Below are 27,792 nucleotides of genomic sequence, written 5' to 3' on the forward strand. Positions count from 1 at the left end.
ATCTATATCCTGCAGATGAATGGATAAGAAAGCTGTGGTACATATATACAATGGAGTATTACTCAGCCATTAAAAAGAATACATTTGAATCAGTTCTAATGAGGTGGATGAAACTGGAGCCTATTATACAGAGTGAAGCAAGCCAGAAAGAAAAACACCAATACAGCATATTAACACATATATATGGAATTTAGAAAGATGGTAACGATAACCCTGTATGCGAGACAGCAAAAGAGACACAGATGTATAGAACAGTCTTTTGGACTCTGTGGGAGAGGGTGAGGGTGGGATGATTTGGCATTAAAACATGTATAATATCACATATGAAACGAATCGCCAGTCCAGGTTTGATGCATGATACTGGATGCTTGGGGCTGGTGCACTGGGATGACCAGAGGGATGGTATGGGGAGGGACGAGGGAGGTAGGTTCAGGATGGGGAACATGTGTATACTTGTGGCAGATTCATGTTGCTGTATGGCAAAACCAAAACAATATTGTAAAGTAATTAACCTCCAATTAAATAAATTTATATTAAAAAATAAACAAAATCTATATCCTGGGCTTAAAAAGAGATGCTCTGATAACATACTTGAAGCCAGAATCTCCAGCCTGATCTCCTCAAGACAAAGGTGTAGACCTTTCCAAGAAGTACTTCCTGAAACATTTCTCTAGTGCTTAGGATTTCTAAACATACCTCGACAGCTTGTAAATCTCCAATAACAAAAAGTGGGCGTATATCAATATCTGGGTCTTTAGGGTAGATGTTTGTTTTTACATGGTGTTGGAAGTGCCGGTTATTCCACCATTTTGAAGATAAGCCCTGAGGAGAAGAGAACATTCATTAGCTGCAAGATTTCTCTCCTAAAATATCTTTCATTATCAGAGTTTTCCAAAACTAAAGAAAATCAACCCTGAATATTCATTGGAAGGACTGATGCTGAAGCTGAAGCTCCAATACTGACCACCTGATGTGAAGAGCCAACTCACTGGAAAAGACCCTGATGCTGCAAAAGACTGAGGGCAGGAAGAAAAGGGGATGACAGAGGATGAGATGGTTGGATGATATCACCCATTCAATGGACATGAAAAAAGCAACTTTGTGAACTGGTGATGGACAGGGAGGCCTTGTGTGCTGTGTTCATGAGGTCACAATGAGTCGGACCTGACCAGCGTCTGAATAGTAACAATCAGAGTTTTCTGCCTACATCTCCAAAGTTTAATTCGGATATGGATTCCTGGAACATGCCGCCACCCCTCATTCCTGGGTCACAGAATGATTCATTGCCTAGAGGCTCTAGAAGCTTACCAGGAAATAATTATCTTACCCAGGAACACAAATTCCAGGTTAAAACAACTCCTGATAATGAAGAAGAATAAAAACCATTGAAATGAAATGTTTTTACATCTTTCTTTCTTTTTTTTTTGTCCTCCTTTTAAAAAGAAACATGAAATAGGTAGAGCAGATAGAACACTTCTTATTTTATAAAGAAAGAAACTTCAGCTCTAAAACTAATTAGTTCTGGGGAGGAAATGGCCTCAGGGTTCCTACTTCAATGAATATTTTAAAAAGTCATGGATCTGAAGTCATCTCCTATGGGGGCTTGCCTCTGATCATCACGTGTTCAAGCTTCAATGATCTCATTACATATGAAAGAATAAAAGTATTTTAGTTGATGCTGAGCTCGTATCATCTCTGATTAAGTTGTTTGGGACTTTTTTCTCTTTCAGTGAAAATCTTAAGGTTTTAACAGAGAAAAGGATTTGGAAGCACATCAACTTACTTGCATCCACTGGATGTATAAATGCATCTGTGTGGTTTGGGAAAATTATCTACCCTTTGATGTTCAGTTTCATCTTCAGTAAATATAGTATAATATAATGACATTTACCTGCATGTGTTGTTTAAGGAGACATGAATTGCTGTATGTAGAATACTGGCATATTGAGATATTAAATTTCTCTTCCCTTCCCATATTATGTTAATCATTTATAGAAGAATAAGCAATAGTCATAGCTTTTACTGAATATATGACATCTCTCAAAAAATGATTAATGTGTATTTTAGGTCTCCAGTGCTCAATAGAGTAGCCCTTATCTATGTGTGGCCACTGAGCACTTAATAAGTGACCAGTCAAATTGAGGTGGGCTGTGTAAGGATATAATATATACTAGATTCAAAGCCTCAGAATGAAAAAAGAATTTTTATATTTCTTTTGTGTTAAAATGAAAATATTTGAAATATATACAGGAATAATAAAGTTGGAAGAGGGTATTTGCTGTGACCAGTGTGTTCTCTTGGCAAGATTCTGTTGGCTTTTGCCCTGCTTCATTCATCCCAAGGTCAAACTTGCCTGTTATGCCAGGTATCTCTTGATTTCCTACTTTTACATCCCAGCCTCCTTTGATGCAAAGGACAGCTTTTTTCTGTTTTAGTTCTGGAAGGTCTTGTAGGTCTTCATAGAACCATTCCACTTCAGCTTCTTCGGCATTAGTGTTTGGGGCATAGACTTCGATTACTGTGATATTGAATGGTTTGCCTTGGAAACGAACAGAGATCATTCTTTAATTTTTGAGACTGCATCCAAGTACTGCATTTAGGACTCTTGTTGATTATGAGGGTTACTCCATTTCTTCTAAGGAATTTTTGCCCACAGTAGTAGATATAATGTTCATCTGAATTACATTCGCCCATTCTGGTCCATTTTAGTTCACTGATTCCTAAAATGTCGATGCTCACTCTTGCCATCTTCTGTTTGACCTCTTCCAATCTGCCTTGATTCTTGGGCCTAACATTCCAGGTTCCTATGCAATATCGCTCTTTACAGCGCTGGACTTTACTTCCACCACCAGTCACATCCACAGCTCACCACTGTTTTCACTTTGGCTCTGTCTCTTCATTCTTGCTGGAGTTATTTCCCCACTCTTCTCCAGTAGCACATTGGGTACCTACCGACCTGGGACTTCATCTTTCCGTGTCATATCTTTTTGCCACTTCATCCTGTTCATGGGGTTATCAAGGCAAGAATTCTGAAAAGGAGTACAAAATGAAGCAGGGCAAAGGCTAGCAGAGTTAGCTCGGCTTGGATTACTGTGATTCTAAATGGTTTGCCTTGGAAACGAACAGAGATCATTCTGTCATTTGGTTTCTCACCAAATCCTAGAACATCATAGAAAAGCTGATATCCAGTTGAAGTCCTAGTTTTAGAGATGAGAACACTGAGAGCCAGAGATAGAATCTGACTTGTTCAGGGTTGCACAGTGAGCATAATCAGAGCCTGGGCTAAAACCTACTTTCATCAATCCATGTACTGTTATCTAGCATCTGTCCATCTATCCATCCATCATTCCATCCATTCCTTCATGCATTCAACAAATGCTTATTGAAGGCCTACTGTGTGTTAGGCACTCTGTTAGGCGCTGCATTTCAGGGGTGCATAGGATAGTGTTCCTGTTCTTCTGGAGCATATCTGAGGGGGATAAGACCAACTGCCCCTACTTTTTCCAGCAGTCTGGGTTTTGCAACCCTCAACTCTTAAACCGAGCCATCTAACTTTCCATGGTTTCTCTCTTTTGTTAAACTTTTATCTATTCTGCATCATTTCTTTTATTTGTACATTGTCTTCCCAGGATTAAATGGTTTGCTGGATTCCCCTAGCCTCCTAGAAGTACATGTCCAGACCCCTTCTAAGAATATCTCTACTCATGATTTTGTAGGATATATGTCCTGAGAAGTGGTTCTTTAATGGTGTACCAGGGATTGGGCCAAATAGTTTGTTGGCTAAGAAAAAAAAGAACTTCTTAAATAAAATTAACCATTTCTCCTAAACATTTAAAATTCTAATTTTCGCATATATGTTATAATGTTTGTGTGTGTGTGTGTGTGTGTGTGTGTGCGCGCACGCGCGTATAGTCACTACATTGTTAGTATATTTACATTTACTTGTGGGCTGTGTAGTAACATTTTTTGCTGATAAGTGTATGTAGAAAGCACTGCTTAGTGAAATGACTTTCAGAATCCCATCATACTCCTGGAACATTCTGTACCTTGAGATGACCCATCACAAATTTTTGCATCAGGCGGTTCCACTTGGACTTCTTAAATATGGAAAGGTGCCCCATGTCATGTTGCAGAAATGAACCCTGAGCCTAGAAGAGACAGGATTACTGTCAGAGAAGTTGACAAGTTAAGAAGAAAGTAGTAAGTGAGCCCTCTGGTAGACTTGGGAGCCCCTGGGAATATTGAGAGAGCTCTGTGTGCATCTGCCACACTTGCTGTGTTCTTTCCCATCTCTGTGCCTTTGCACAGGTGGTTCTGTTAGCTGACAATACTCTTCTCTCAACTGTCACAACCTCCAGTGTGGAATGGAAGGAGGATGCCTTTGGAGTCAGGTTGACTAGGGCTCTAAACTGTCCTTCACCACTTTACAGGTTATACAACTCTTGGCAAGCTAGTCGGTACCTCTGAACTCAGTTCTTTGTTTGAGAAGCAGGGATTATAATATACCTTACTCATTGAGCTGTTTTGCAGCTGAATACACGTAAAATTCCTGATAATGCTAAGCAGTCAAATATTTGTTTCCTTTCTTGATTCCAAAAGTTGCTTTTCAAAGAATAAAGCAAGTTGACTTTTCAATAAAAAATGAGCAGATAAAATTTTGTAATTAACACTGATGTTAATTCTCCATGAAATCATCCCCAATTGCCTCAATTAGAATTAGATACCTCTTTCTGCTCCAACAGCACATGCTTGTTTCTTTTCCTTCTGCCTTATATCATGTCTAGATATTTCAATGACCAGCTCCTCCCCTGGAAGACTGTTTCCCAAGTGCAGGGTCAGGTGTGTTTCCCTTTGTGTCCCCAATACAGTGTTGTGGTCATAGAATGCCATCTTCAGAGATCTGTGCTTCATTCAAAGGATTTATCAATTGCCCTGCTACATGCCAGTTGCTGATTGCCATTTCTGGTAGAATACATGATCCTTCAGTTCAGTTCAGTCGCTCAGTCATGTCCAACTCTTTGCCAACACATGAATCGCAGCATGTCAGGCCTCCCTGTATATCACCAGTTTCCAGAGTTCACCCAAACTCACGTTCATTGAGTCAGTGATGCCATCCAGCCATCTCATCCTCTGTCATCCCCTTCTCCTCCTGCCCCCAATCCCTCCCAGCATCAGAGTCTTTTCCAATGAGTCAACTTTTTGCATGAGGTGGCCAAAGTACTGGAGCTTCAGCTTTAGCATCATTCCCTCCAAAGAAATCCCAAGGCTGATCTCCTTTAGAATAAACTGGCTAGATCTCCTTGCAGTCCAAGGGACTCTCAGGAGTTTTTTCCAACACCACAGTTCAAAAGCATCAATTCTTCGGCACTCAGCCTTCTTCACAGTCCAACTCTCACATCCATACATGACCACTGGAAAAACCATCCTATTATCCTGTAATAATAAATGGACTCTCTTCATAGACTGGTGTATTGATAAGTATTGGTGAAATGAGGCTTTTGGCTAGGGTCTCAGGGAATTTAAAAAAAAATACAGATATATAACTTCTTTTTAGTAGAATCTGTTTTTTTTTTTAAGTGGAAGCATGTTTAAACAGCATGTATAAACAGTAATATATATATGTGTGTGTATATATATATATACACACACACGTATAGGTATAAATTAATATGGGGCTTCCTTTCTTCGTGGTGGCTAAGACAGAAAAGAATCTGCCTGCAATGTGGGAGACTCGGATTTGATCCCTGGGTCAGGAAGATTCCCTGGTAAAGGGAATGGCAACCTACTCCAGTATTCTTGCCTGAGGAAATCCATGGACAGAGGAGCCAGTTATAGTCCATGGGGTCAAAAAGGTTGGAAACAACTGAGCGATTAAAAAGAGAACAAAATAAGCTTGTGTGTGTGCCTATAGTCTTAACAAAATCACCGAACAACCATGAGAAACGTCGGTTGGTTAATGAACGAAAGACAAAGGTGAAGGTTACGTGGCCTAGAAAGGAACTGCAGTTTCTGACATTGTGCGGATAATGTCGGGCAAAGAGCAGCAACTGTCAAGGATATTTACCACATGCCAGTCTCTGTGCTAAGTACTCTACAGAGTAACTTGCTTAGTTCTCCTCAGAATATTTCCATAAAAAATTGTTACCCCATATTACAGATAAGAGAACTGGGGCCCTGTGGGTTCTGATAACTTAGCTTGAGAGGAAGTGCCAGGCAGCCACTGATACCAGTGTAAAGAGAGAAGAAAAATTCTGAGGCTTCCCATAGAGCCACTGCCTGGGCTTAAGATACCTACTTACCTGAGCAACCGTGAGAAGAAAAGAAATGAATATTGTGATAAGCCAGCCACTGCCAAAATGCCACACTATTACCCAAGCCAGGGCCTCCAAAATCAAGATCTGGGCAAGGTGAAGGAAGAAGAACCCCAGGCTGGCATTGAACATATTCAAGGTCTCTAATGTCCTCCGCAGTTCTTGGAAATCTTCCACCAACCGGGACTGTGAAATAAGCATGCAAGAAAGGAATTAGTTCCTTCAGTGGAGAGGGAGCACAGATGAACATATATTATTAATCTATTTTATCAGTGTATGATACCTTAATTTTATGAATAGACATTTATTTATTTAATAAATTTAATTAGGCATAATTTAAACAAGAAAATGAAACCTTAAAAAATTAACAGAAAGCAACATGCTTAAAACAAGTTATGATAATATATATATATATATATATATTTTTTGTGAGAAGAGACAAATGAGTAGTGATTTGTAAACTGTCCTCACATTGTAATGAGACTTATAACTTACTTCTTTTGGGGGGGATGGGGGAGGTTCAGTGAACAGATATATAACTCTAACAATTCTTTTTAAAACTGATTAATTAAACAAATCTGATACAGATAATTTCTTTTGAGGTCTTTATTGAATTTGTGGCAATATTGCTTTTATTTTATTTTATTTATTTTTTGGGGGGCTGTGAAGCATGTGAGATCTGGATTCCCTGACGAGGGATCAAAGCTGCACCCCCTGCATTGAAAGGAGAAGTCTTAACAACTGAGCTGCCAGGGAAAACCCCTTAAATTAATTTTCTACTTTTTCAAACAAAAAGGTTTATTGAAGTTTAGTTGATTAACAATATTGTATTGGTTTCAGGTGTACAGCAAATCATATATATATATATACACACATATTGTTTCTTCAGATTCTATCCCATTGTAGACCATTATAAGATATTGAATATAGATCCCTGCCAAACAGTAGGTCCTTGTTGTTTGTCTGTTTTGTATGTAGAAGTGTGTAGCTATTAATAATAATTGCCTTTTTAAATCAATGTGTTGTTTGATCTCTGATTATACTTTGGGGAACTTTGCTATCTATACGGATCTGTGTTACTTTCTATGTTATCATCTGTTTAGTGTGTGCAAAAGACTCCTCTATGAAAGATAGCGTTCACTTAGATTAGCTCAAAGGATGAATTTCTTGTGAGATGCTCAGAAGCTCTGCAGGAACGAGACAGGGTGCCCTTGGTATTTGTTGGGTGTCTATTGGCTGAAGGAGTCCTTACTCTGTGTACATGTACTGTGCTTACGTATGTACGTCAAGTGCTAGCATGGATTTATGAACTTGCACATACTCGAGAGTCAGCGGAAGGCCTGGGAAGAAATATCTCCTTAGCTTAATAACTATAGTGGGTTTGAAACTCAGACTGTTGAGAAAGTGACCAGGGTATAAGAATGAAAAGTTGATTGTTCAGATGTAAAAGAAAAGAGTAAAATTTGAAATATTAATAAAGAAAAGCTATGAACAATCCTAGAAGCAAGAAAATTCATTTCAAAATTCACTGATACAACTTTTAAATGATCCAGTACCTGGGAAGGGTCTGGATGGGCTCATCTCTAAAGACCCCGTGAACATCAGAATGCTGGTGGCCACAGATAACTTTCACAGATCACACAAGTGTTCTAGTCAACAAAAGGGTTCAAAATATAGTACTTAGGTGCAAAATCAAAAATGAAAGATGATCTCTGTTCATTTCCAAGGGAAACCATTCACTAGCAGAGTAATCCAAGTCTGTGCTCTGATCACTAATGCTGAAGAAGCTGAAGCTGGATGGTTCTCTGAAGATTTACAAGACCTTCTAGAACTAACACCAAAAAAAGATGTTCTTTTCATCATCAGTTCAGTTCAGTCGCTCAGTCGTGTCTGACACTTTGTGACCAAATGGACTACCGCACACTAGGCTTCCTTGTCCATTATCAACTCTTGGAGCTTACTCAAACTCATGTCCATTTAGGTGGTGATTCCATCCAATCATCTCATCCTCTGTCATCCCCTTCTCCTCCCACATTCAATCTATCCCAGCATCAGGGTCCTTCCAAATGAATCAGTTCTTCACATCAGGTAGCCAAAGTATTGCAGTTTCAGCTTCAGCATCAGTCCTTTAAATGAATATTCAGGACTGATCTCCTTTAGGATGGACTGGTTGTATCTCCTTGCAGTCCAAGGGACTCTCAAGAGTCTTCTCCAACATCACAGTTCAAAGGCATCAATTCTTCAGTGCTTAGCTTTCTTTCATCATAGGGGATTAGAATGCAAGGGAAGTCAAAGGTACCTGGAGTAACAGGCAAGCTTGGCCTTGGTGTATGAAATGAAGCTCAGCAGAGGCTAACAGAGTTTTCCCAAGAGAACAGACTGGTCATAACAAACACCCTCCTTCAACAACATGATAGATGACTCTACACATGGACATCACCAGATAGTCAATACCAAAATCAGATTGATTATATTCTTTGCAGCCAAAGATAGAGAAGCTCTATACGGTCAGTGAAAACAAGACCAGGAGCTGATTATGGCTCAGATCATGAACTCCTTATTGCCAAATTCAGACTGAAATTGAAGAAAGTAGGGGAAACCACTAGGCCATTCATGTATGACCTAAAGTAAATCAGTTGCAGTTATACAGTGGAAGTGAGAAATAGATTCAAGGGATAACATCTGATAGACAGAGTGCCTGAAGAACTATGGACTTAGGTTCACAAATTGTACTGGAGGTGGTGATCAAAATCATCCCCAAGGACAATAACTGCAAAATGGCAAAGCAGTGTTTGAGGAGCCCTTACAAATATCTGAGAAAAGAAGAGAAGTGAAAGGCAAAGGAGAAAAAGAAAGATATGCCTATCTGAATGCAGAATTCCAAAGAATAGCAAGGAGAAAAAAGAAAGCCTTCCTCACTGATCAATGCAAAGAAATAGAGAAAAACAATAGAATAGGAAAGACTGGAGATCTCTTCGAGAAAATTAGGGAAAATTTCATACAGAGATGGGCACAATAAAGGACAGAAACCATATGGACCTAACAGAAGCAGAAGATATCCAGAAGAGGTGGCAAGAATACAGAGAAGAACTATACAAAAAGATCTTAATGAACCAGATAACCATGATGGTTTTGCGATCACTCACCTAGAGCCAGACATGCTGGAGTGTGAAGTCAAGTAGGCCTTAGGAAGCATCACTACCAACAAAGGTAGCAGAGGTGATAGAATTCCAGCTGAGCTATTTCAAATCCTAAAAGATGATGCTGTTAAAGTGCTGCATTCAATATGCCAGCAAACATGGGAAACACAGCAGTGTCCACAGGACCTGAAAAATCAATTTTCATCCCAATCCCAAAGAAAGGGAATGCCAAAGGATGTTCAAACTTCTGCACAATTGTAGTCACTTCACACGTTAACAAAAGAATTCTTAAAATTCTCCAATCTGGGCTTCAACAATACGTGAACCAAGAACTTCCAGATGTTCCAGCTGAATTTAGAAGAGGCAGAGAATCCAGCAATCAAATTGCTAATATCTGTTGGATCATAGAGAAAGCAAGGGAATTCCAAAAGACATCTACTTCTGCTTCAATCACTGTGCTAAAGCCTTTGACCATGTGGATCACAGCAAACTGTGGAAAATTCTGCAATCGCTGGGAATACCAGACCGCCTTACCTGCCTACTGAGCAACCTGTTTGTAGGTCAAGAAGTAAGAGAATTGGACATGGAACAACTGAGTGGTTCCAAATTGGGAAAGGAGTACATCAAGGCTGTATGCTGTCACCCTGCTTATTTAACTTCTATGCAGAGTATATCATGAGAAATATTGGGCTGAATAAAGCAGAAGCTGGAATCAAGATTGCCAGGAGAAATATAAAAAACCTCATATATGCAGATGACAGCACCCTTATGGCAGAAAGTGAAGAGGACCTAAAGAGCCTCTTGATGAAGGTGAAAGAGGAGAGTGAAAGAGCTGGTTTAAAATTCAAGATTCAAAAATGAAGATCACGGCAACTGGTCCCATGATTTCATGACAAATAGATGGGGTAAACAATAAAAACAGTGACAGACTTTTATTTTCTTGGGCTCCCAGATCACTGCAGACTACGACTGCAGCCATGAAACTGAACCTGGCTGGCTCCTTGGAAGAAAAGACAAAACTAGACAACATTTTAAAAAGCAGAGACGTTACTTTGCCAACAAGTGACTGTCTAGTTAAAGCTATGGTTTTTCTAGTGGACTTTATAGTCTATTGGACTATAAAGAAGTCTGATCATCGAAGAATTGATGCTTGAACTGTTGTGTTGGAGAAGACTCTTTTGAGTCCCTTGGACTGCAAGAAGATCAAACCAGTCAATCCTAAAGGAAATCAGTCTTGAATATCCATTGGAAGGGCTGATGTTGAAGCTGAGGTTCCAATCCTTTGACCACATAATAGGAAGAGCTGACTCATTGGAAAAGACCCTAATGCTGGGAAAGATTGAAGGTATGAGGAAAAGGGGACAACAGAGAATGAGATGGCTGGATGGCATCACCGACTCAGTGGATATGAGAGTTTGAACAAGCTCTGGGAGATGGTGAAGGACAGGGGAGCCTGGCGTGCTGCAGTCCATGAGGTCACAAAGAGTCAGACACACCTAGCAACTGAACAACAGCAACAGGGTGTTTCCAAGCTTGGCTGATTTTACCATCACAGTCACTGTACTGTTGGGGATCACTAAAGCCCAGAAGAGTGATTAATGTGAAATCCTCAGCAAGTGATGGAAGCTGGACTTTAGCCTGTACTTCCTGACATTCAGTTTTGTGCTCAAACACTAATTGTCTATATACATATCTCCGGGTAATCACAGATGCACAAAGAAAATTCATGTCATCTCTTTACCCTCAGGGATCAACACTGTTTTAGATAATGAACAATTATAGCTCTCAACCATGAATGGGATTATGTTTTCCTTAGAGAAAATATTTAGGGAAAACAACAAAGCTCTGCATCATTTCCTCTTTTTGCCCTAGTGCGTCCTGCCCTAAATGACTCTGTAAACTTAGAGGCTTGCAAGTTACTTGCGTGACTGCTGAGTTTATGATAATTGTAGTCTCTAAATTTTATTGAACATTTTCTACATTCTGGGCAGTGTTCTAAGCACTTTAAATGCCTTTAACTCTTTCAGTAATCTCCCAATAACACTTATATGGTTGATTCTATTGTTGCTATTTTACACAGAGAGACACTGAACCACAGACAGGTTTGGAAACTGGCCTAGACTCATATCCCACAGTCTCAAGCCCTTCAAAGTCAGGGTTCCAAGACGGATGGGCCATGATGGAAAGTTGTGACCAAACATGGTCAGAAGGGAATGGCAAACCACTTCAGCATTCTTGCCCAAGAATCCCATGAACAGTATGAAAAGGCTAAAGCTATGACACTGAAAGATGAGCGCCCCCCACCCAAGGTAAGTAGAGGTCCAATATACTACTGGGAAACTGTGGAGAAATAGTACCAGAAAGAATATAAGACTAGGCCAAGGCAGAAATGACACCCAGTTATGGATGTGTTTAGTGGGGAAAGTAAAGCCTGATGATGTAAACAACAATATTGCATAGAGACCTGGAAAGTTAGGTCCATGAATCAAGGTAAACTGCACATGGTCAAGCAGGAGATGGCAAGAGTGAACATCAACATTTTAGGAATCAGTGAACTACAATGTAAGGGAATAGGTGAATTTAATTCATATGACCATTGTATCTACTACTGTGGTCAAGAATCCCTTAGAAGAAATGGAGTAGCTCTCATAGTCAACAAAAGAGTCTAAAATGTAGTACTTGGGTGCATTCTCAAAAATGAGAGTATGATCTCTGTTTGATTCCAAGGCAAAGCATTCAGTATCACAGTAATCCAAATCTATGCCCTGACCCCTAATGCTGAAGAAGCTGAATTTGAATGGTTCTCTGAAGTCCTACTACACCTTCTAGAACTAACACCAAAAAAAGATATCCTTTTCATCATAGGGAATCGGAACACAAAAGTAGGAAGTCAAGAGATACCTGGAGTAATAGGCAAGCTTGGCCTCGGAGTACAAAATGAAACTAGGCAAAGGCTAACAGATTTTTGCCAAGAGGATGCACTGGTTAAAGCAAACACCCTCTTCCAACAACACAAGAAACGACTCTACACATGGACATCACCAGATCGTCAGTACTGAAGCCAGATTGATTATATTCTTTGTGGCCAAAGATGGAAAAGCTCTATATATCAGCAAATCAAGACGGGAGCTGATTATGGCTCAGATCACAAACTCCTTATTGCCAAATTCAGACTGAAATTGAAAAAAAGTAGGGAAAACCATTAAGCCATTCAGGTAGGAACTTGCAGTAATACAGTGGAAGTGACAAATAAATTCAAGGGATGGGATCTGATAGAGTGCCTGAGGAACTACGGACAGAGGCTCACAACATTGTACTGGAGGTGGTGATCAAACCCATCCCCAAGGAAAAGAAAAGCAAAATGGCAAAGTGGGATCTGAAGAGGCCTTACAAATATCTGAGAAAAAAGAGACGTGAAAGGCAAAGGAGAAAAGGAAAGATATACCCAACTGAATGCAGAGTTCCAGAGAATAGCAAGTAGAGATAAGAAAGCATTCTTACGTGAACAAAGCAAGAAGTAGAGGAAAATGATAGAATGGGAAAAACTAGAGATCTCTTCAACAAAATTGGAGATGTCAAGGGAACATTTCATGCAAGGATGGGCACAATAAAGGACAGAAATGGTGAAGACCTAACAGAAAAGAAGATAGTAAGAAGATGTGGCAAGAATAAAGAGAATTATGCAAAAAAAGCTCTAATGATGCAGATAACCACAATGGTATGGTCATTCACCTAGAGCCAAACATTTTGGAATGTGAAGTCAAGTAGGCCTTAGAAAGCACTGATATGAAAAATGCTAATGGAGGTGACTTAATGCTAATGGAGGTGCTGTAATTCCAGCTGAACTATTTGAAATCCCAAAAGATAATGCTATTATAGTGCTACACTCGATATGCTAGCAAATTTGGAATACTCAGCAGTTGTCACAGTACTTGAAAAATCAATTTTCATTCCAATCCCAAAGAAAGGCAATACCAAAGAACATTCAAAATACCACATAATTGCTCTCATTTCACATGCTAGCAAGGTAATGCTCAAAATCTTTCAAACTAGGCTTCAACAGTGCATGAACTGAGAACTTCCAGATATACAAGTTGGATTTAAAAAAAGGAAGAGGAATCAAAAAGTCAAATTACCAATATCTGTTGGATCATGGAAAAAGCAAGCGACTTAAAAAAACAAAAACAAAAACAAAACCTGCTTCACTGACTACTCTAACATTCCTCTGGGTTTATTGTTTCTTCTGACCCTTTGTGGATCGCAACAATCTGTGGAAAACTCATAACAAAATGGGAGTACTAGACCATCTTTCCTGCCTCCTGAGAAACCTGTATGCAGGTCAAGAAGCAACAGTTCGAACCAGACTTGGAACAATGGACTGGTTCCAAATTGGGAAAGGAGTATGTCGAGGCTGTATATTATCACCCTGCATATTTAAATTATATGCAGAGTATATCATGTGAAATGCTGTGCTGGATGAAGCAGAAGCTGGAATAAAAATTGCTGGGAGAAATATCAACAACTTCAGATAAGATCATGCCGCTCTAATGGCAGAAAGCGAAGAGGAATTAGTCTGTTGATGAAGGTGAAAGAGGAGGGTAAAAAAGCTGGCTTCAAACTCAACATTGAAAAGATGAAGATCATGGCATTCAGTCCAATCACTTTATGGCAAATAGGGAAAAATAGAAACAGTGACAGACTTTATTTTCTTGGGCTCCAAAAGTCACTGAAGCTGGTGACTGCAGCCATGAAATTAAAAGATGCTTGCTTCTTGGAAGAAAAGCAGTGACAAACCTAAATAGCATGTTCAAAAGCAGAGACGTTACTTTGCCAACAAATGTCCATATAGTCAAAGCTATGGGTTTTCCAGTAGTCAGGTTTGGATGTGAGAGTTGGACATGAAAGAAGGCTGAGCATCAAAGAATTCTTGCTTTTGAATTGTGGTGTTGGAGAAAACTCTTGAGCGTCCCTTGGACGGCATGGAGATCAAACATATCAGCCCCATAGAAAATCAACCCTGAATTTGCATTGAAATGACTGATGGTTAGGCTGAAACTGCAATACACTGGCCACCTGATGGAAAGAACCAACTCATTGTAAAAGACCCTGGTGCCTGGAAAGGTTGAGGACAGGAAGAGCAGAGGGTGACAGAGGATGAGATGGTTGGATGGCATCATGGACTCAATGGAAACTCAAGCAAACTCTGGGAGATAGTGTAGGAACATGTAGGCCTGGTGTGCTGCAGTTCACAGGGTCGTGAAGAGTCAGGCATGACTTACTGACCCAACAACAATATCTCGGCTCCTACACCTTGTCATAGGAACCGGGCTGTGTCCAGGCTGTGTGCCTGATGGCCCACTCGTCTCAGTACAGTGCGTTGCTTCCTGACACACAGCCTTGAGGGATGCACATGGACCTCAGGAGTCAGCCTAAGTATTCGTCTTGGGCCTGCCCTTAACCAGTCCTCTTTCCTCAGATTCCTGCTATCCCCTTGTGAGTTTGTTTCTTCATTTCTTAAAATGGAAATATAATTCATATTCTTTCTGCCGCACAGTGATATCTGGATCACCACCTTGTAGAAAGTATTTCAAAAGAATGGTACAATTGTAAGCTGTTTTAAAACATGAAGTGCAAAATAAATAAATAAATAAACAAATAAATAAAAACAACCAAAGAAGTGCTTAATATTACTAAAATCCCTTTAAGCTTTATGTGCAACCATTTAGTGAATTCTAGTCTTATGGAGGCCCTGCCCTTTGAAGACAGTTTTTCAGTCAACCAAAGTCTTGGTGAAATAAAAAAGTGGTGATTTTTGTGGGGAATACCCAAAGGTCTGGAGCCAGGAAGAGGTGAACTGGAGTTCCTGTCTTTGCTTTACAGAAGGTAGTTTATTCTCCTGGAACTGTAATTTCTCCAATTGTAAAAAGAACTATAATTAGGATATAGTCACATCATTGATTCAACAGCTATTTATGGAATTCCTACTACAGGTCCAATCCTGCACTGGTAGGTACTGAGGACTGAGGGATGAGCAAAATTGACATAGTCTCTGCTCTCATGGAAACTGGTTTAACAGGGAACATCAAACAATTATAAACAGTCATGGAAAAAGAAGTTACTTGTAAGTTGTGTGGCAAGAAGTAGGTAGAAATCATGGAATTACTGTTTGGCACAGGGCCAAGCATCCCATTCCTTTGTTTCTCAGAGGTTTAAGAATTCTGAGGACCTCAGGAGGATGTCATTATTTGGAAATATTTGGAATCCACTCATTTATGCTATTTGGAGAAGGCAATGGCAACCCACTCCAGTACTCTTGCCTGGAAAATCCCATGGACGGAGGAGCCTGGTGGGCTGTAGTCCATGGGGTCACTAAGAGTCAGACATGACTGAGCAACTTCACTTTGACTTTTCACTTTCATGCACTGGAGAAGGAAATGGCAACCCACTCCAGTGTTCTTGCCTGGAGAATCCCAGGGACAGGGGAGCCTGGTGGGCTGCCGTCTATGGGGTCGCATGGAGTCAGACATGACTGAAGTGACTTAGCAGCATTTGTGCTATTGCAGGTCCTCCCAGGCAGAATGGCTGGTTTTCCACGGAAAATGATAAGTTGGCCCTGAAATATACCTCTTCCTCATCCCTCCACACACTTTTTGGTCCCAAGACCTCACTCACATTTTTGTTTCTCTCCTGATTGGGCTCTTCTGGAGCAAGCTCTCCGATGAGCAGTGGTTTAAGGTACAACCGCACAATGTCAGGGTCCGGATGCATGGCTCGGAAGACGTCCTGTGAATCAGAGAGAACTGTTAGAGGCTTAAAAATGACACGCTTACACACAGATTATCTCCCCTTTCTTACCTCGTTCTGTACCAACCTTAGGAATCAGCACAGACTATGTTATAGAGCATTTACTTCTAACTCTAGGTTGACACTTCAAGTTCACTGATCAGAGTTACCCTTGAAATTCTTCTATGAGAGCCTCACACTGGAGATCCACCCACTGAGTGCATGGCTTACTAGGCAAGTCCTGTAAAGTTGATCCCCAAGCATTGGAAGAGATCGTTGTTTATTTTATTGAGCATGAGAAGAAGTAGTTGGCTTTGAGGTTGTGGGCCACTGTGAATCTTTAGAGACAAACCTCAGGCTTGGTGTGGAAGTTGCCCACATTGTTTGGAGCGTGCAGCAACCAAGACTACCTATACAAACCACATCTATCAGTTTCTCTTTTAGTTCTTGGTCAAGGACCAGGGGACAGAGGCAATTGAATTGAGTTATTTCTAAGGAAAGACAAGTTAAAGTTGATGATAATAAATGTCTAAGAGAGCATGGGAGCAAAGCCCTCAAACCCTTAGTTGTCTAAAGTGGCACTTTCTTGGCTAAGTTTGTCACTGAAGAAGCCTTAGCACTCTTTCTAAAATAACAACAACAACAACAAATAACACCATAGCATTCTCTGTAGGTGCTGGAGACAGGCACAAAATAGAGCTGACCCACTATATTTTTCCAACTCCATTCCCATGTTAAGTAGTAACTCCAAGTGGCTATGAGAAGCAGTATTGATTCTCATGTCCTGCTTAAGTTTGGAAATAAGATATAGACTTTTTTTTTTTTTTCCTAGAGGGATTTAAACTGCTTTGGGGGAAGGAGCTTTCTCCAAGAGTAAGATACTGGGCTTCTTGCTATTATGGTTTTGAGAATAGGAATGGTCAATATGAAGAAAAATAACCAAGGTTTATTCATTTGAATATGTAGAATCCGCACACAATACCCTGGAGTGGTGGTGTTGCAGAGTGCTGATTTAGAAACTGGATCCCCGAGCAGCCTTCCTACACTTAAGTCTATGCTTGCTGTGTGATTGTGGACAAGTCTCTTAACCAGTCCATGCTCATGTTTTCTCTTCCCTAACACGGGAGTGATGGTAATAGCTATTCAATTTATAAAGTTATTATAAAAATTAAGTGAGTTGATTAGAATCTGAGTGGTTTATAGTAAATTCTCAAACATATTAGCTCTCTTTCCTATACGTGTGCCTCTGGGCTTCCCTGGTGGCTCAGATGGTAAAGAATCTGCCTGCAATGCGGGAGACCCCGGTTAGATTCCTGGGTTGGGAAGATCCCCTGGAGAAGGGAATGGCACCCACTCCAGTATTCTGGGCTGGAGAATTCCATGGACAGAGGAGCCTGATGGGCTACAGTTCACAGCCTTGCAGAGTTGTACACGACTGAATGACTAAGATACACAGGATAAGAGCCACCTGCCTTCCTTCTCTTCAATAAAATATAACAGTTCAGAGATTTTCTTTCCATACTCCACTCGGAGTGAGCTCTGAATTGTTTTAGTGAAGACAATGAATCCTCCATCGTCAAAATCTAAAGCAACTTTAGATACATCTAGAACTACATACAAACCTACACATGGAGCATTTTCATATGTATAGGCTTGTATGTATATATATATAACATGAATGAGGCTATTCAGAAGGGTGCAATATCGACTCTTTAGACTCACTCTTCTGGATTCAGTGATGGAAGAAGGGATTTGTGTCCGTGAGAACCAGTCCAGGACCTGCTGCTCCTTCTGCCTTTGCACACTTGCTCTGACCCCCTTGGGAAATGCTGCTTTCAAAGATGTGTTTTCGCTGTCACATTCAACGACCCTAAAGTTAGTTTACCTAACCAGGATGAGAGTCATTCGGTGATTAACCATGTGACTAAAACATTTCAGGGTGGCCCATATTGGAAAAACATGTTCTGCCTGCTGTTAAGGAACAGAGGAGGGCGAGAAACTCTCTGAGGGATCAAGGTCAGGGTGCAGAGCAGGGCAGAGGCCCTGGACTTGCTTCTTACTCTGAGAAGTCACCCAGAGCCCTGGAACAGTGTGCTGATGCTAATATTCCTCTGAGTTCACTGTTTCTTCTGATCTTCAGCAAGATTCACAGGTCAATACTGCGACAACAGAGCCTGAAGACCTACAGAGTTTTCCAGAAGAGTAAGAATTGCCCTGATGTGTGGAACTCTTTTCATTGCATTAATGGGCAGTGCAAATATGGCTCAGGCAGTCTTAGAATATTCAGTTTGAAGGAATTCACTATTAGAGTCTAGATACTGAGTAAGTTGTGAAATCTTCTCAAAAGACCTTCAAAAATGAGTTGCTGTTTTTTTTAAATTATCTTTATTTGACAAGGATGCTCCTCCTGAAGAAAGTCCAGCGGTAAATGAAGGGGAGAGGGAGTAACACCATGTTTTTAGTGTATCCTGTGTACAAGGCACTCTGTGGGCCAACTCATCATCATCAGCTTACTTCTGTGAGGTTCCATCATCTTTGTTATACATATAAAGACTCCAAATCTCAGAACATTGCCACAGTAAGTGGGAGAGCCGGGAATTGAACTCAAGGCTATGTGGCTTTACAGCCAGGAAGCCATAAAGGTCCATTCCAGCCTTAACATGTACAGTTCTTTTCCTGAAAGAAGGGTGACACAAGATTGTTTTGGGAGGATGTTAAGATCAGTATGTGCATGCTGGGCAGTTAGTAAAGTGTTTCCCCACCTTAGGTTTTAATCACATGAGGACAGGACAACCCACTCCAGTATTCTTGCCTGGAGGATCCCCAAGGACAGAAGAGCCTAGTGGGCTATAGTCCATAGGGTTGCCCAGAGTCAGAGGTGACTAAAGTAACTTAGCCCAACTTAGCATGCAGGATGCTTCATACGGACATGTTGTAATCTATGTGATTAATTCCTCTTGTTGGACATATAGGTTGTTTCTGGCTTTTCATAGGTAAGCTTTTCTAGGTGAGAAGGTCTAAGCCTTGACTAGTTATTAGCATTGAGCATTAGTTTAAATCATATATTTTGAAGAAACAATCAAATAAACAATATGTTCTATAATAGGAATTGATGCACTTGTGTCTTGTATAATAGACTTACCCTCTTCCAACAACACAAGAGAAGACTCTACACATGGACATCACCAGATCGTCAACACTGATAAAAGATATATTATATTTTTGCAGCCAAAGGTGGAGGAGCTCTATAGAGTCAGTAAAAACAAGCCTGGGAGCTGACTGTGGCTCAGATCATGAGCTCCTTATTAGCAAATTCAGACTTAAATAGAAGAAAGTGTGGAAGACCATTATGCCATTCAAGTATGACCTAAATCAAATCTGTAAGTATTATTAAGTGGAACTGAGAAATAGATTCAAGGGACTAGATCTGGCAGAGTGCCTGATGAGCTATGGATGGAGGTTCGTGACATTGTACAGGAGAAAGGGAGCAAGACCATCCCCAAGAAAAAGAAATGCAAAAAGGCAAAATGGCTGTCTGAGGAGGGCTTACAAATAGCTTTGAATAGAAGAGAAGTGAAAAGCAAAGGAGTAAAGGAAAGATATATCCATTTGAATGTGGAGTTCCAAAGAATACCAAGGAGTGATAAGAAAGCCTTCCTCAGCAGTCAATGCAAAGAAATAGAGAAAACAATAGAATGGGAAAGACTAGAGATCTCTTCAAGAAAGTTATAGATACCAAGGGAACATTTCATACAAAGATGGGCTCAATAAAGGACAAAATGGTATGGACGGAACAGAAGCAGTAGATATTAAGAAGAGTTGGCAAGGATACACAGAATAACTGTACAAAAAAGATCTTCACGACCCAGATAATCATGATGGTATTGTCACTCAGCTAGAGTCAGACATCCTGGAATGTGAAGTCAAGTGGGCCTTAGGAAGCATCACTACGAACAAAGCTAGTGGAGGTGATGGAATTCCAGTTGAGCTATTTCAAATCCTAAAAGATGATGCTGTGAAAGTGCTGCACTCATTATGCCAGCAAATTTGGAAAACTCAGCAGTGACCATGGGACTGGAAAAGGTCAGTTTTCATTCCTATCCCTAAGAAAGGCAATGCGAAAGAATGTTCAAACTAGGGCACAGTTGCACTCATCTCACATGCTAGTAAAGTAATGCTAAAAATTCTCCAAGCCAGGCTTCAGCATTGCGTGAACCATGAACTTGCAGATTTTCAAGGTTGATTTAGAAAAGGCAGAGGAACCAGAGATCAAATTGTCAACATCTGGTGGATCATCAGTAAATCAAGGGAGTTCTGGGAAAACATATTTTTCTGTTTTATTGACTATGCCAAAGCCTTTGACTATGTGGATCACAGTAAACTGTGGAAAATTATGAAAGAGATAGGAATACCAGACCACCTGACCTGCCTCTTGAGAAATTCATATGCAGGTCAAGAAGCAACAGTTCGAACTGGACATGGAATAACAGACTGGTTCCAAATAGGAAAAGGAGTACGTCAAGGCTGTATATTGTCACCCTGCTTATTTAACTTGTATGCAGAGTACCTCATGAGAAATGCTGGGCTGGATGAAGCACAAGCTGGAACCAAGATTGCCAGGCAAAATATCAGTAACCTCAGTTATGCAGATGACACCACTCTTATAGCATAAAGTGAAGAACTAAAGAGCCTCTGATGAAAGTGAAACAAGAGAGTGAAAAAGTTGGCTTAAAGCTCAACATTCAGAAAACGAAGATCATGGCATCTGGTCCCATCACTTCATGGGAAATAGATGGGGAAACAGTAGAAACAGTGTCAGACTTTATTTTGGGGGGATCCAAAATCACTGCAGATGGTGATTGCGGCCATGAAATTAAAAGACATTTACTCCTTGGGTGAAAAGTTATGACCAACGTAGACAGCATATTAAAAAGCAAAGAGGTGACTCTGCCAACAAAGGTCCATCTAGTCAAGTCTATGATTTTTTCCCAGTAGTCATGTATGGATGTGTGAGTGGGCTATAAAGTAATCTGAGTGCTGACGAATTGATACTTTTGAACTATGGTGTTGGAGAAGACTCTTGAGAGTCCCTTGGACTGTGAGGAGATCCAACCAGTCCATCCTAAAGGAAATCAGTCCTGGATATTCTTTGGAAGGACTGATGTTGAAGCTGAAAGTCCAATACTTTGGCCACCTGATGCGAAGAACTGACTCATTTGATAAGACCCTGATGCTAGGAAAGACTGAAGGTGGGAGGAGAAGGGGATGACAGAGAATGAGATGGTTGAAGGGCATCACTGACTCAATGGACATGAGTTTAAGTAAATTCTGTGAGTTGGTGATGGACAGGGAGGCCTGGCATGCTGTGGTCCATGGGGTGGCAAAGAGTCAGACATGACTGAGCAACTGAACTAACTAACTCTTAGTAAAATTCTTTGGACAAAATGACAACTTATCTCAGAATAACTAAGGAATAATAAATGTCATTTTTGAGTGTTTAATCTGTGCCAGGTATAAGGAGAAAACCTTTATTTTATCTCTGCTGACTTTGACATCCATACTAAGATAGAAGTATCATTATCCCACTTTCTAGATAAAGGAGCTGAGGCTCCAAGACTTCAGCAAGCTCCTCAGGACATTCCTAGTAATTGGTGGAGACCAGATGCAAACCACACCTCTTTCATGCCCAAATTTGTACTCTTAATCATTAGACTGGACACCTCAAAAAGTTTTACAATGATTGACCACATGAATGAATGAGTGAATGAATGAATGAGTGGCCCTATGGAACAAGCTACCTTCGTATCATTATGTACTTTTCATGAGAAGGATGGACGCTTGGAGAAGAGTTTCTATGTAAATAAGGAAAGATGCCCCCCTCTGGGCAGGTGCAGCTATGGTCCAGGGCTTGTGCACAGAGATCATATTTGGTGCACAGTTGCCTTTCAGGGCACCACCTGCAAACACTTTTTAGGCTGTAGAGAGACAGCATCTGACCTCAGGTTCTCTGACTAGAGTCTCGCCGTTTCCCCACCACATACTCCTCTGTTCCCAAAGAGTTGGCAGCAAACAATCAGTGTTTCTAAGCAGGTGGTAAACAGGAAATGTTAAGCACACCTCTGAGTCTATGGAGGTGTGATACGAATAACAATAGCTATGGTTTAATGAAAAGGGTGTCTGGCAGTATGCTAAACACTTTACAAGCTTTAGTCTCATTTTCTAATTAGATGGGTAAGGTTGTTCCCATTATGCAGATGATGAAGCTGAGTTCCAGAGCATTTCAGGGACTTTCCCAGGCTTATCTAACCAGCATACCGTACCTCAGGCTCCATGGACTCTGAGTGGCCATGGAATACCGCGGTTGTCAGAATTCTCCTGGCACCCTTCCGTCTTCTCTAGCCATCATCCACTGGGGACTTTCCTCTGAACATTCTGGATCTGCCTTCTAAAAGGTTAGGGTACATGACTGACCATGCTCAGGGTGCTCATCCTTAAGAAACAAATCCTGAGGTGTCATGGGTATTTTCCCACAGGTTCTGATTGTTTCTATTTTATTAATCAATTCTTCCTTGTTGACTAGAATTGGATGCAGAATCGTGGTCTTTCTCTAACTTCTGGGAGATTAAAAACTCACCAGCAAATTGCAAATTCATCAGCTGACCTGCTTTCTGCAAGCTACATCTACCAGTTATATTCAAGGTGGTTGAAGGTACATATTTTTCTAACACATCCTCTGAGCTGATTCTGTGACTTGTGTTAGAAAAGCATCGTCCATATTTTCTTTGTGTTGTGGAGATGAGATCTGTGGTATTTTTTCCCCTCTTTTTTTGCCACTTTATTTTTTTAATTGAAGTAGAATTGCTTTACAGAATTTTGTGGTTTTCTGTTATTCGTCAACAAGTATTTTTTCCCTTTATTTTTGTTAATTTTTCTCTCAATTCTTACACAAGTGCCTGTCACTTGGCTTCTTCTATCTTCAGCTCTCTGGCTTCCTAGGGTTTTCCTGACACATGTGAGACTCCCATCATGGACTACAAGCTCATGCACACTTTCCCAGGAAAAGGTTGAGCTTTGCTTTGAAAATATCAGATCAGACTGGAGTGGTGGAAATGTGGAAGGGTCTGTTCATAAAGGCATTCCTCTGACTACAGAATCAAGACAAAAAGACGGTAGAAGACCCTGATTAGACAGAGAAGTTGAGAAATTTGGAGAAAATGAGAATTGGGGAAAGAAGATGTTGCTAGTGTCAAAACCCAAAATCTTTCTTACTTTGCAAACTTGCCGATGCTTGTGTATTCTGTTTTTACCAGTCAGGTAACACTCACAGAGCAGAGCTTCATGAATCAATATTTTTAGTCCTATGCTTTGAAACCAGTTGGAAAAATTATATACTAACATGAAAACAATAAGGGTAACATAAAAATAATCTGTTTAAATTTGTACTCGATAATATGCTAATTTTCTGATCTTGAATTAGTTTATTTGACACCTTTTATTCTCCATTTCTTCGTGTGTATAATATGGAGAAAAAGTTCCTAATTGGGCTAAAACCAACTTTCTTATAGAATATTTTAAAAGGGATTCCTAAATATATTTAAGGATGGAGAAACCTCCTTCTTCAATATTAAATGGAAATTTTATTTTTAAGATCAGTTATAAAGTGCTTTATGGTAAAAAACCTATCTGATTTTAAAATTTGTCTCTGTTATTTGTGGACTGTGAGATACATTATTTTCATGTGTTAGCATCATTTTTTTTAATCTTTAATATGGGAATATAATGTGTTTATGGTATCTTAGGGCTTCCCAAGTGGTGCTGATGATAAAGAACACTCCTGCCATTGCTGGAGAGGTAAGAGATACAGGTTCGATCCCTGGGTCAGGAAGATCCCCTTTAAAAGAGCATGGCAACGCACTTCAGTATTCATGCCTGGAGAATCCCAAGGATAGAGGTGCCAGGCAGGATGTGGTCCATAGGGTCGCAAAGAGTTGAATGTGGCTGTATGGATGTGAGAGCTGGACTGTGAAGAAAGCTGAGGGCTGAAGAATTGATGCTTTTGAACTGTGGTGCTGGAGAAGACTCTTGAGAGTCCCTTGGACTGCAAGGAGATCCAACCAGTCCATTCTAAAGGAGATCAGTCCTGGGTGTTCTTTGGAAGGACTGATGCTAAAGCTAAAACTCCACTACTTTGGGTACCTCATGCGAAGAGTTGACTCATTGGAAAAGACTTTGATGCTGGGAGGGATTGTGGGCAGGAGGAGAAGGGGACGACAGAGGATGAGATGGCTGGATGGCATCACCAATTCAATGGACATGAGTTTGAGTGAACTCAGGGAGTTGGTGATGGACCAGGAGGCCTGGCATGCTGCAATTCATGGGGTCGCAAAGAGTCAGACATGACTGAACAGCTGAACTGAACTGAAAGCTACTTAACATACATGATGTTAGGCATCCATTGAAAGTCCATTTTTTTCAGCTATTTTGGTGGTGGAGAGTCATGAGGAAAACCAGTGAAGGAAAGTGGTTAAGACTGAAGTTAAGAAAGATAAGTGTTTTCAATTTGAGATCTGCTGGCTTGGTGAATTTGAGTCAGTCACTTAACCAATCTGATTTCAGTTACTTCTTCCATTAAAGTGGGCTGTATCACCTGTATCCCACTGAATGAACTGCACGACTAAAAAGAGCTCTACAAAGTCTAAAAGCCTGTGTCACTGTACGCTTCAAACAGCGCTCAACATTCTGATGCTCGCCAGATGGACTGCTGTCTACTTCACGCACTCCAGTTGTAGGAGTCTGAGAAATTTCTACTTGGGTCACGACCTTTTTTCCAGAATTTACTCACCTATTTGTAATTTTCTTCTTATAAGACAATAACTACATTTCAAAACCAAACAAATAAAACAAAAAACATAATGCCAAGAACAAAAACCAACGAAGAACCAAAAACCAAACAAAAACCAATACACATAGTATCTACTGTCAGCGTCTGAGCCCACCCCAAAGCCAGTGCAAATAATAGCTAGACCTTGAGGCTTAATTAGCTTTCAAGTTTTTGCTGGATAGGAATACTGAAAAGTTGGTTTGGGAGGAGATGAGTGATCATGGAGCTTGAACAGGTACTTGAAATGGTTTTGGAAAGACAGCCAAGGCCCCAGCCACCCAGCACCTGGAACAGAGAGAGAGAGGGCAGGCTTTGAGCTCCTTACCGTGGCATCTTCCCCAGCGTAGTGCTTGAGGACTTGCCGCCCACCAGGATGCCTGTCCGCCCAGCCAGTAACATCGTAGACCTTGCGATTGATCACCAGCCACTGATCAGTCTTCTGATTGTGTCTCTGGATCTCCTGCCAGGTGTACCTGTTGAGGCTTTTTCTGGGCAAGTCGCACTTTGCATTTGCCTGCTGCCTTGCAGAGAGCTTGGCTTTCCCACTTGCTCCTGGTTTCCCGTTTGCCTGATGCTTCTCACCTAGGTCCAGCTGGTTCTCATCTACAAGGCTCCCACTGCCCTCAGGCTTTTCTTCAAACTCCATTGTCTTTGTACTTTTAGAATTTCTGACTTGACACCTGGAATTTCTAATTCTCACCTGATTGAACTACAGAATGACCTTTTCCCTCTCCTGTGAAGTAAGAAGCCTTCAAAGAAAACTGTTTAGCCTACTTGACTCATGGCAAACCTGATAGTGAGTCCCTTCCCAGCCTCTCACCTCTCTGTCCTGAGTCTTTTTTGTCCTGATGAAGAATTTCCCCGCACTCCAGAACGCTGGTCTACCTTTCTCTCTTCTCTCTGCTGGCTGATCTTTTAGCAGAGTTCTTATTCGTCATTAAGTGTCCTTTAGTCAAGAGCTGGAGCCAATCACAGCCCAGGGAATGGTGTGGCCTGACCCCTGGGAGGAGGGGCTAGGCTCCTTCTTTGCTGTCTGCCCTGGCATCATGCTGGGTCAGGCTCATTAGCTCTCCCCCATTGAAAGGAAGAGTTGTTTTAACTCAACACATGAGCAGAAGCTTGCAAAACCTCTAGGAGGCTATGAACGCCTCCTGGAATTGGGAAATGTTCTTTCTTTGTTGTTGTTAAGATTGGAAATTTTCCTTTTCTTCTGCTTTTCTCAGATTACTTAAAAATTTTATTTTAAAAAATCTGAACTGAAGGATAATTGCTTTACAGAATTTTGTGGCTTTCTGTCATACATCAACAAGAATCAGCCACAGGTACGACCATATCCTTTGCGTCTCCCTCCCCATCCCACCCTTTCAGACTGTCATAGAACCCCTGTTTGAATTCCCTCAGTCATATAGCAAATTGTTCTTTTGACAGCTGTTATTTCTCCCTAAGGGTTTTAAATTTCTGAAAAAAGCATTTTTGACTTTAAAATGTTTGTAACACCCTATTAAGGTTACATGGTTTACAACATTATATAAATTTCAGGTGTGGGAAATTATAATTCAACTTCTGAAGCAGTACAGCATGCTCACCACCAAAAGTTTTATTTTCCATCAGTCGCCATGCAGTTGACCTTCTTTACCCATTCTACCATCCTCCCCGCACTCCCACTCGAGGAGCCACTGCACTGTATGTTTGTTTTTAACATTTCACGTTTGTATCCAGAAAGGAGTGAAGTCATATGGTAGCTGTCTTTCTCTGCTTGTTTTTTTTCACTTAGTATAATATTCTCAAGAACGTGAAGTTGCTCAGTGGTGTCCAAGTCTTTGCAACCCCATGGACTGTAGCCTACCAGGGTCCTCTGTCCATGGGATTTTCCAGGCAAGAATACTGGAGTGGGTTGCCATCTCCTTCTCCAGGGGATTTTCCCAATCCAGGGATTGAACCTGGGTCTCCCCCACATTGTGGGCAGATGTTTTGCCATCTGAGCCACCAGGGAAGCCCAAATTCTCAAGAGCCATCCCTATTTCCAAAAGTTTGAAGATTTCATCTTTCAATCATTTTAATTATCTTTTAATGATTTCTGATAATTTTCGTCTGTTTTGTTTTCTTTGCTTTATTCTTCAGTTGGCACTCTACTTTTGTTTTGTTTTATTTATTTATTTATTTATAGCTTTTAAAAAATTGTTTGATTTTTTTTTTTTTTTGGTTTCTTTAGTTTCTTTAGTTCTCTTGTGTTTTGTTTTGTTTTTGGTTCTGTTTTCGTTTCTTTTGTGTATATGTTACTTTGTTCTTATTTCTATTTACAATTTGAGGTTTTGTCTTTTCTTTCTTTTTTCCTTTTCTTTAATCCTCATTGTGGTTTTCATTTGCATTTCCTTGATGACTAACGATGTTGAACATGTTTTCATATATCTGTTGGCCACCTGCATATCTTCTTTGGAAAAATGTCTATTCATTTCTTCTGAGCATATTTTAACTGGGTTGTTTGTTTTTTGGAGGTTGAGTTGTATGAGCCATTTATGTTGGTTGGATCCCTTTTTGCTCATATCATTTACCAATATTTCCTTCCATTCATTAAGTTGTCCTTTTTTGTTCTGTTGGTGGTTTCCTTTGCTGTGGAAGGCTTTTACGTAGGTCCCGTTTGTTTATTTTTAGTTATTTATTTATTTTATTTTCACTG

At 40.5% G+C, this 27,792-nt stretch overlaps 1 protein-coding gene across 1 annotated transcript in view; it reads right to left on the minus strand.

Moving 5' to 3' along the window:
* Window positions 1-25,985, minus strand: part of LOC138420757 (fatty acid desaturase 2-like protein FADS2B) — a 39,363-nt gene extending 13,378 nt beyond the window's left edge. Inside the window, exons 1-5 of the mRNA XM_069554188.1 lie at window positions 25,441-25,985; window positions 16,124-16,234; window positions 6,300-6,497; window positions 4,047-4,148; window positions 697-822 (exon numbers count right to left, since the gene is read on the minus strand). Of these exons, the coding sequence (XP_069410289.1) occupies window positions 697-822; window positions 4,047-4,148; window positions 6,300-6,497; window positions 16,124-16,234; window positions 25,441-25,761 (858 nt within the window). The 5' untranslated portion in view covers window positions 25,762-25,985. The remainder of the gene's footprint in view (window positions 1-696; window positions 823-4,046; window positions 4,149-6,299; window positions 6,498-16,123; window positions 16,235-25,440) is intronic.
* Between the last annotated feature and the right edge of the window lie 1,807 nt (window positions 25,986-27,792).

This window comes from Ovis canadensis, chromosome 15, assembly GCF_042477335.2.
Source record: "Ovis canadensis isolate MfBH-ARS-UI-01 breed Bighorn chromosome 15, ARS-UI_OviCan_v2, whole genome shotgun sequence".
Taxonomy (NCBI): Eukaryota; Metazoa; Chordata; class Mammalia; order Artiodactyla; family Bovidae; genus Ovis; species Ovis canadensis.